At 36.7% G+C, this 9,805-nt stretch overlaps 1 protein-coding gene across 5 annotated transcripts; it reads right to left on the bottom strand.

Moving 5' to 3' along the window:
* Window positions 1-3,729: 3,729 nt before the first annotated feature.
* LOC148843562 (peroxidase 46-like) lies at window positions 3,730-7,388 on the bottom strand. Of its 5 annotated transcripts, none has more exons than XM_088960069.1 (5): window positions 7,156-7,388; window positions 5,737-5,901; window positions 5,479-5,658; window positions 5,217-5,382; window positions 3,730-4,426 (listed from the first exon to the last, which is right to left on the bottom strand). In XM_088960069.1, the coding sequence occupies exons 1-5, from the start codon at window positions 7,180-7,182 to the stop codon at window positions 4,032-4,034; spliced, it is 933 nt and encodes a 310-aa protein (XP_088816195.1). In that variant the 5' UTR covers window positions 7,183-7,388; the 3' UTR covers window positions 3,730-4,031. The 5 variants fall into 5 exon arrangements, with proteins under 5 accessions (XP_088816195.1, XP_088816194.1, XP_088816191.1 ...); XM_088960068.1 differs by having other exon boundaries at window positions 3,730-4,447; window positions 7,156-7,382; XM_088960065.1 differs by lacking the exon at window positions 7,156-7,388 and having other exon boundaries at window positions 3,730-4,447; window positions 5,737-6,112.
* Window positions 7,389-9,805: the final 2,417 nt, after the last annotated feature.

Here is a 9,805-nt window from a genome sequence, read left to right as displayed (position 1 = left end):
TGGATTATCAAAACATTTGGCCTAGAAACGGTCATGCCATTGTTTCTGTATTTACAATGAATCCTTCTATCTTTGAGAAAAAGTGAAAAACGTTGAAATGCCTAGAAACTGCTGGCTCGGGTGGTTGAACTGTGAAACTGTTTGACCCTGACAAGGTGTATGGTCATGGTTTTAAAACCGCCGTACACTTGGATCAAGTTCCAAATATCAACATACAGCGTATGGGCCTGTATTGATATATATATATATATATATATATATATATTATATATTTATTTATTTATTTTTTTGAAATCGTTTCCGAAGGGTCAGTTTAAGGCTTGATCACCTTCTGAACTGGTGGCTGACTTGATACAACCCCGCCATCTGCACGATACATATCCGCCTATATTGATACTTTGAATCTTGACTTGGATTGCCAAATTATTTGGCCTCATGCCATTGTATTTGTCTTGAACCGCTGTCATGGAGAAAAGCGTTGACATGGCCAGACAACTACCGAATCAGCACTCAGGTGGTTGAACTGATTGACCAAACAGTAGCAGGGGTTTACGGTTTGATGTTAAAAAACAAGGTGCTATCTTCTCATTTCCTTTGCTGCCGTAGCTCGGATGAGATGTAAGTTTTATCTCCATTTCTTCATTTTTCATTCTTTTTTTTTTCTTCTTTTTTCTTTGAAAACTTACGGGCGTCGTTTATTTTTGGGTAAATAAGGCCAAGTAAATTGGTGACCAATTTAATTGTGTTTCTTTTGCACTATTGCTCGTCCCATGTAAATGAACTCGACAGTAACTCATACCCTCGATCGACTTGGCTAAGTAACTTGCATTTGTAACAGGCTTTTTGACTGCTTGGGCCAAAGACCACGTTTACCTGTGTAAGTGTGCAGCATATGTGAATACAGAGAATGCAGTTACTTGTGTAAGTTTAACTTAGAAAACACTTACCCAATTAATTAAAAAGGAATGAGGTAAAAAGAGAAACCGGGGGTAAATAAATAGCTGAGGGGAGTGAACGATGGAGTGCCATGGACAGAAATTTTGAAATTGGATGTGAAAAACTACTCTCTTTTTTCCTACCTTTCTTTTTCTTGTATTTTTAATTTTTGCACTTCTTCTCAAATTTTATTTATTTTTGCATTTTTTCTGCGTGTTATTATTATTATTATTATTTATCTAAAACTTGCCATGATGTTTTCTTATTTCTCTTAAACTGGCCATGACTTTTTAAAACCTCCAGAGAGTGCTTTATCAGTAAGTTTTATTATTTAAAATTCACCTTACTTTTATTAGATTATCATTAGAGAATGGTGATTATTAACTGAAGTTGTCCACACAAGTTTTTAAGCATATTACATGATAAAATTACCCCTAAATGGTCAGTCAAGCTTATTAATATTTTTCTATGACAATTATCCCTCACTCAGGCAGGGTCATTTAGGGGTAGTTTGGTCATATAAATACTTAAATGCTTACATGAATAATTATGTATGATCACTAAGGTGATCTAACCGAATGTAAGTTTGGACAAAAAAATTCACAAACAAAGGATTTTCTAAAGGTTTTCAAAAGTCATTATGAGTTTAAGAGAAATGTGAAAAAGCCCCACATTGACCCACTTGACCTAACTGGTTGAATTGCTAACCCTAAAATCACAGGCAGTGTGCTTTCCATTTCCTAATTGGTTTAAAAACCCTTGTTGGAAAATACTGTTGTGGACCCACTATTGGGCGTGGGCGTATGTCATCTAACACTTTGTAACTTTAAATACAAATATGTATTTAAAGTTATTTGGAAAGAGTATAAATACAAATATGTATACTATAAATACATATAAAATAGTACAAAATATAAGGATTTGCATTCTATATATTTGTATTTATAATCCTTCCAAACTGAGCTTAAAATATCTGAATTGTCGTAAAAAAAAAAAAAAAAAAAAAAAAAAAATATATATATATATATATATATATATATATATATATATATATATATATATATATGCTTTGGATACGTATGTATAAAAAGATTTGAATATATTTAGATAAATCTAAGAATTGCATTATTAATATAAATCTAAGAATTACTACGATTATAAATACATAAGAATCAATGACTAAGTAGCTGAGACATACTACCATATAATTAATGATCAAGCCAATGTAAATACAGGCTCTCCGTGGTAAGGTTAGTGGTGCGTCCTACTCTGTCCCCACTCTTCAATCCCCTTCTAATATACTATATATATGTAATTTTGTATATTAGAAAAATACATAAGAAACTTATACTTTAATAGTTTATTTTTATATGATGAAATATATTAGAATTGATAATATCAAGAGTCTAGGATACATATATCATATAACGACTTTAGTAAAATATACATCAGTCAATATATTATAAAATTAATCTGAAGATACAGCAGATACATGAAAATGTACAAGATCAATAGATCAAAAAGTTCATGACACAAATCAAAAAATAATTGCTTTAAGTTATATAATCAGTTTTTCTATATTTTATTCTTTTTAATTATGTAAGCTACCAAAAAAAATTAAGTCAATGGGTTTAACTTCTTAAAAATTACTAAATGTAAATAAAATCAATTTTGTAAATAATATATGCATTATTGTTTTTTTGTAAATAATCAATATACTATTATTTGCAAGTATATTATAATCAATATACTTGTAAATAATCAGATCCATTAGAATTTCTAAGATGCATATGTAATTCACAACTTTGAATATATTACTACAACAACTGTTCTGCTTTTATTATTTTTATCACTAAATGACCAAATAAATAAAAAATCACTTTTTAACAGAAGTTCTTGATGGATCAAGGGATTTGATTGATATCCTTCTTATAGTTCTTTTTTACTTTTGATCGATTAAGAAATCAATATATCATTGTATTTCAAACACCAAAATAAATATGTAGACATACCATTAAAGAATCAAATGAAAAAAATGCATTCTTCCTCTTACTCTTGATTCATGTGAGCCTTTGTTTTTTAAAATTTTTAGACCTCAAGTGTTTTTTAAAATGGAAACTCTCCCATGCAAGTAAGAAAGTGAAACCAGAAAATATAAATCATTTCACCAGTGGATGAGATACTTTAAACCTTGGTTACCAGTGGATGAGATGACTAGAAGTTCATATTTCTACATTATGCTTTTGACTGTTGTACACTGACAAAATAAAATTCATCAAAATTCAGAAAGGTGGTTTTGATTGGTCTAAATCTCAAACACGAAATCTCCCCTTATCATACACACCCACTCTCATGTTTGATTGGTCTAAATTTTAATTGGTTATTACAATTTAGTGCAGCAGAACCGGATTCGATTAGAAGATGGTAAAAGAAAATTCTCAGATATTGTAGCCGATCCTTGCACTGCAATATTGTGGAACTCAAAGCCAAAGAACTCCTTAGTAGTTATATTGTTTAATTTGAGAAGTCGATGGCTTGCTTCATTTGAAATTAAAACAAAGCAATGTTCAAAGTATCGATACATGTCAGTACTTTTTTTTTAGGTTTTACTTATTTTTTTTTGAAACCGGTTCAGAGGGGTTGGTTTAAAGCCCGGTCACCCTCTGAACCAGTGCCTGATCCGATACAATCCTTGGAGGGACGTTTCAGAAAGTCATCGGCACGATACGTATCAGCCGATATGGGCCAATAAATATTGATACTTTAAACCTTGGAACAAAGTACAATTCTCCATTTATTTTAAACTCTCATTGGAAATTAAAGGGTAATACAGTTTTCTTCACCACTAGATGAAGAGAGAGGCAATCTTTAGAAAACAAGTAGTAAGCATTTCTAGATGCTTAGCACATGAAATATCGCCAGATGAGAATTCTTGCAATAAGCTTCTCAGAAACATTGTACGCTGGGCAGACAGAGAGGTCCTATATAACCATAGAGACCCAACTTATTCCAGCACCCCAAACTGCTATATATAAAACAATACTACAGAAATTCTAAATAGTTGCAGAGAAAGTTGGTGGTAATGATTTCCTTCTTCATCCATTAATGGCTCTACATGAAGTACGTACTTCTCCTTCATCGCCTGTCTTCACACCTACGCTACTAAGCTTCAGAAACGACTCTGTCCATTTCTCAAAAAACACATCTTGGCTATCGGAGAACTTCTCTACTTTGGCCTTTGTTCGTCCATCACTAAACAAGACTGAATCTGACTGGAAGAGCCCCTTGTGGGAAATGAGGTTCCGATAATACTGGTTGTCAAACAAGAGGGACGTTTCGGGATCATTGTTGACAGTTATGGACTTGTCAACCCCTGCTGGGCACTGCTTTATCAGCTCATTGGCATAGATTATGTCTAATGATGCGTCAATGGGCGTCAGGTTCCCTTTGGAGTCTTCTTGGAACCGATCACTAAATGAACTGCAATGTGCTGATCCTATTGTGTGAGCTCCTACAGAACTGAACCATGAGGAGATGGACCATAGATACAGTCATGGTGAAAATGGGAATGACATAAATTTGGAGTCTTCTCCTGTTATCACGGTTTTTGATCTATAATTTAATGGTTTCAAGTAGATGGTCCTTCAATTACCAATTGGGTAGTAATAATTGTCTGATATGAACTTGGATTCCTGCAATTTTCTCTTCTCCTGGCGACACACGGTTTTAGAATTTAATGGCTTCAAGTACATGATCCTTCAATAATTACCAACCGGGTAGTACTAACTATTTTTGATCATCGTCATAACTGTTTGATATCTACTTCAATTGCCAACTCTGGTTGGCAGTGGAATCAGAATCAGAATGGTTATTCCCTTGCCTGTTTGGTTTAGACAGGAATCGGAATTGGAATACCTTAGAATGGGATTCCCATTCCCAAGGGAGGGGAGAGAATGACCATTCCCTCAAATGGGGGAATGCCATTCTACCAGGAATGGGAATTGGATTCCATTCCACCCAATCAAACAGTTGGAATTGGAATTGCTTTCCATTCCAGACCCCTATTCCTGTGAACCAAATGGATCCTTGAATAAATAAACCAGTCAATGTGGGTTTGATCAAAATGGTGATCAGAGTCCAATATGTGGAATTTCTGGGTGCAGGAGCCGCTCTATATAAGAGGCAAGCCATTGATTGAACTGTGTAATTCATTGTGAAAGTAGGCTATGATTGGAGTATTAGGCAAATTAGATGCAGAATGGGTTGCATAGTTTGTGTACCTGAAAGAGTGACAAGGTCTTCTAGGGATAACCCTTTAGAGGAGAAGAGTTCAAGCATCTCATCCATGGTGAAACTAGTGTCCACTATGTTGGGTCTCACGTTAGAAACCGAAGACACTCTTCCATCTCTCCTACCTGTAGGAATCTGAATGGATGGTCCTCCAGCCTGTGTCAGATGACCCTCATCAGTTTCTTCACCATTATTCCTTCAATCCTATTTGAGTTTGAGTGAGTTTGAGAGAGAGAGAGAGAGAGAGAGTACAAATTCAACAGCATCTCTTGCAGCTAGAGCAAGGATATCTGCACAAGAAACAGTTTCTGGGCAGAAGAGTTCAAGCAAGCCTTTGGCTGACTCCACCACGGAGAATCCCCCAAGCGATGCATTGGCTGGATCACTCCTCTCTGTTTCATTTCCTTCCAATAGCACAGAAGCATCACAACCCTATAAGGTAAAAATGCAGCGTTACAAAAAGGGACAGTCCCAGAAATCGGATTTTTGGATCAGTTGAGATTCACTGACCTCCACCATGCAATCATGGAACAGTAACCGGAGGAGTTTTGCAGGGATTGTTGGATCATCAGTTGAAGCTGACCTCAGTGTGTTTTTCACCATGGCTTCTGCTGTTGGGCATGAAGCTGCATAGAAGTCGAAGAGGAGACCAGAAGAAGCAGCCAATACCCCTAACTGGAATGGAGAGGTAAAGAGAGTAAGGATGAGAAGGATGTGGAGAAGAGCAGATGGAGAAAAGATTAAAAGCTTTGGCTCCATAAACAGAAGGTTTGAAGAATCTGCGCAAGAGAGCAATGTGCACTCCGAGTTTCTTTTACTTGCACATTACTGTACAGTACACAGCAAAGAGAGAGAGAGAGAGAGAGAGAGAGAGAGCGATTAATGGCTACGTACTCGTCTATATTTAAAGGTGCATTTAATCAAAAGATCCTCTGAAGTAAAGGTTCATTACTGTACACGGCAGGAGGTAGATGGGTTTGGTCTCAGTAAAAATCCTCTGAAGTAAAATTCTGGACATGCAGTTAATTTCTATTTTGGAGAAAGAGAGAAGGAAATTTCTCCTTTACTATAATCAAAGCGTTGAAAGTTCCAACCAGCTTTTAAGAGCCTCAAATGGCAATTATTGCACGGTCACCACCCAGATCATTCGATCATCAATGGGATCTTAATTTGTGTATCTGTTGCACATACTCTAAAGAGTCTAATTTATGAAGAACAATGTTACTGAAAATGCTACAACACAAAATACTACAAATCAAAGCTCAAAATTAGTTGCAAAATGCTACAACACCAAATATTCTCAGATAAATCTATCAATCAATCACATATGTTCTTGAACTACAAATAAGAATAAAAGTCAAGACTCCAAGGTTGCGTGATCCAGTAAAATTCAATATCTAATATAAATGCACCAGATTCTCCTAGACTCGCTCACATTTGAGATCATGGCTATTTCCGCTGATACAAGTTTCTCTGCTTGTTCTTCTAGACCAGAAACTCCTCCCTCTTCCACCTTACCGCTTTCTAACCTTTCTAACTGTAGGAGGAAAGGAGATAAGGTGACGAGGGATCAAGTTCTGTAGCCATCGCAAGGTCAAGAAAACAAACTCTGTTGCAGAACCAAACTCTGTTCAAGAATTGTCTCTGTTCTTAACAAGAGTACGATCTTTGTATCAAGAAGACAGGACCACAGGAATACACTGACACGGCAACAACTGTCTCAACTAGAAGCAGCGATAAACAAATCTTCACAGCAACCAGAAACGCAGATCTCTTAAATAATCATTCAACTTAAAAGCTTAAACTCTTAGGTGAGGTACTTGAATAGATTGATATTGTCTAGACAAGTCTTCACAGAGATTAGAAGCGCAAACTCGAACAACCATGACAAAGGAACAGGAGAATAGAAAAGGAAAATGGAAATCTTACCATACTGTTTCTGACAATTGCCACCATTGTTAAATGGTAATGGAAAAAATAAAATATCGAATTTAACTTTTGAAAATTAAATCCAACTGTTGAATTTTTTAAAACCTAAAGGCCGTGAAGCAGAGGGAGTATTCGTCCGAATCGGAGGGATCAACACTCATAAACGGGATAAGCCTCTAGCCTCCTTTATGTTGAGAGGTAGAGACCAGAGAGCAAAGAGTGTCTCCATCCCCACTCTAAAAGAAAGAATCAATTAAAATAAAAAGAGCCAAAAAGTGATTTTTTTCATGGATATTAGCATTCACGATGAAAGAGCATCCCCACCTCTGAAAACCCTAATTTTCTCCGTTTCAAATTTGGTAGATACCAGATTCTTTGTCGAGAAATCTTGTTTAATGGTGGTCATTTCAAACTCTTTGGTTCTAACAGATGCTGAAGATCGACTGACTTTGAATTGAGAGAGAGAACAGATCTCCCCTCCATGACCATACCCCATTCTCCAAACACCCTCAAATCAACCCCATTGCTATAGCATCACCGCCTATTTATTAGTCAGTCCCACTACGGACTTCTCTATTTGGATGATTGAGTAAAGAAAACTATGAAGCAACAATTAGTTCACTACACTCCATCAATCAAAACTGTTGCTTAGTAACTTTCACACCATTTCCAATGACTAATTGACTTGTATTTTGTGTTGGATTTTAATCTCATAAGATATTAAATTCAATGGATTTGATTGGTCAATTACATAAGAAATTAAATCAGTTTTTCTCTTACAAAAACCTAGTTTTGAACTTGTCCCACATTAGAAAATTATTAGTTTTGTTTTCAATATTTCAATAGGAGCTGATTTAGACTGCTTAGAATTAGTAGAGGAGAGTGGGGATTCAATACCGCGCAACGCGCTCGCACGCGTGTGTGTGGCGCAATGAGACGCTTTAGAGGCGCACTTTGCGCGCACCTGCGTGGCTTGCGATGGGCGGCTCTGATTTTGGTACGTTGATGACCGTTGATCACCATTGATGAGATCAGCGGTCACGATTCGATCGGATGTGATCAAGAGGCACAATTCAAAGTTAACAGTCACCAAGTATTAACAACTTTTTAAATAGTCACAATGGTTGAAATTGTGACTGTTCAAGGTGCCTTCTCTAAACCAGCACCTACCTTTTCCTCATACCTCTTCACAAGTTATTTAAGGAGTATGAATCAGACTCCAAAAACACAATTTCGAAATTCTATCTCTCTCTCTCAGTCCGGTCTGCTACAGTCTCACAGAAGGTTTCTTTGGAGACTCTTCAACTTTGCAGGTTGCAGATTCTCGCCCAAGGCTCTATTGTATCATGGGAACGAATTTGCCTGTAACCCAACAGCAAACTCAGTAAAACTGAGTGAGGGCAAATAACGTTCTAAAGACAGTGTCTTTAGACGCGCCTCAGAGCTTCTCCTCCTAAGTTACAATGACCCCATCTTCTCCAACATTTTGTATTTTGACTCATATCGTTGTCTCCATGCTTAGAGATCCAATCCATCATCTTCCAAGCACATTCGCTGCTGGGTTTTGAGTCGCTGTTGGGTTCTGGGTTCAAGGTTCACGCCAGATTAGTTTGCTTTTATTTCACAGTTCTCTATGCTGCTACCTTTGTAGTACCCGAGAGCACGCATCCTGCTGCATATTCCGGCTGCCATTGGCCATATCTGCAGATAGAAAGAAGCAACCAGCTCTTGTTTTTACCTGCTAGAGGTGGAGATGATGAAATAGGGGAGAGAGAACAAAGGGGAAGAAGAAGGAGAGAGAGAGAGGTCAGAGGTGGAGGGTCTGCTGCTGTAAGATGAAACAAGGGAGAGAGCGAAGGGGAAGGGGAGAGAGAGAGAGAGAGAGAGAGAGAGAGAGAGAATGAGTGAGTGAAGGGTAAAACTGGGTTTTAAAAAAATTATATGCCACATGGTGTTACATGTTTTTGGAATTTGACAGAATATTAAATGATAATGGTAAGGGTAATTTAAGACAATACTGAAATAGTAGGGGTATAATTAGTCGATTTCTTAAACTTTAGGGGTACTTTAAGAAATTTTCCCTAACAATTAACCATCTTATCGACTAGGCCCATTTGACCTATATTTTGATCCACGTGTCTTACAGTTGTATCAATTTTAACAAACTCAAGTATTGCCTTTCCTCCTACAGCTTTATATGGCCTTAAATAGGCCCCATGGTGTTGGTTTGAGAAATTTGCTACTGCCCTAAAAAATATTGGGTTTCAATAGTCTCTGACTGATTAGTCATTGTTCACATCCTCTCAAAGTGAATCATTCATTGCTTTCCTTGTTTATGTGGATGACATAGTGATGGAATGACCCTAGTCATATCACCCAAGTAAGTACTGAACATAACCGGAATTGATCCAATTATATAGGGTTTGGGTGTGTGCATTAGGCATCCCAATTATAATTGGGCCGAGATTGATTTTGCATGTTTGAACCGATCAAGACCTGCTATCGGTTGTCTCCATATCAGCTCCTAGAGTCAAGAATTTAAGCATACCACCATAACTCTCACCACCTACATTCATTTACTCCATCCTATTGATTGGTTTGTTACTTGGATTCAGTTTAGATTTCACATATTTAATTCATTTATAGGTAA

The sequence above is a fragment of the Nelumbo lutea genome, chromosome 8, assembly GCF_056320005.1.
Source record: "Nelumbo lutea isolate HS-2025 chromosome 8, American lotus-T2T, whole genome shotgun sequence".
NCBI classification, from domain to species: domain Eukaryota; kingdom Viridiplantae; phylum Streptophyta; class Magnoliopsida; order Proteales; family Nelumbonaceae; genus Nelumbo; species Nelumbo lutea.
Note: the sequence above shows the minus strand (reverse complement) of the source record. Positions and strands in the feature narration are given on the sequence as shown.

What these genes read in the sequence shown, in the direction of transcription:
- LOC148843562 (XM_088960065.1), bottom strand. Translation starts at nt 5,985, where the DNA reads ATGGAGCCAAAGCTTTTAATCTTTTCTCCATCTGCTCTTCTCCACATC. An exon ending in TCCATGATTGCATGGTGGAG is followed by an intron (nt 5,659 to 5,736) that starts GTCAGTGAATCT and finishes TTTACCTTATAG; the next exon opens with GGTTGTGATGCTTCTGTGCT. An exon ending in AGACCTTGTCACTCTTTCAG is followed by an intron (nt 4,448 to 5,216) that starts GTACACAAACTA and finishes TCAGTTCTGTAG; the next exon opens with GAGCTCACACAATAGGATCA.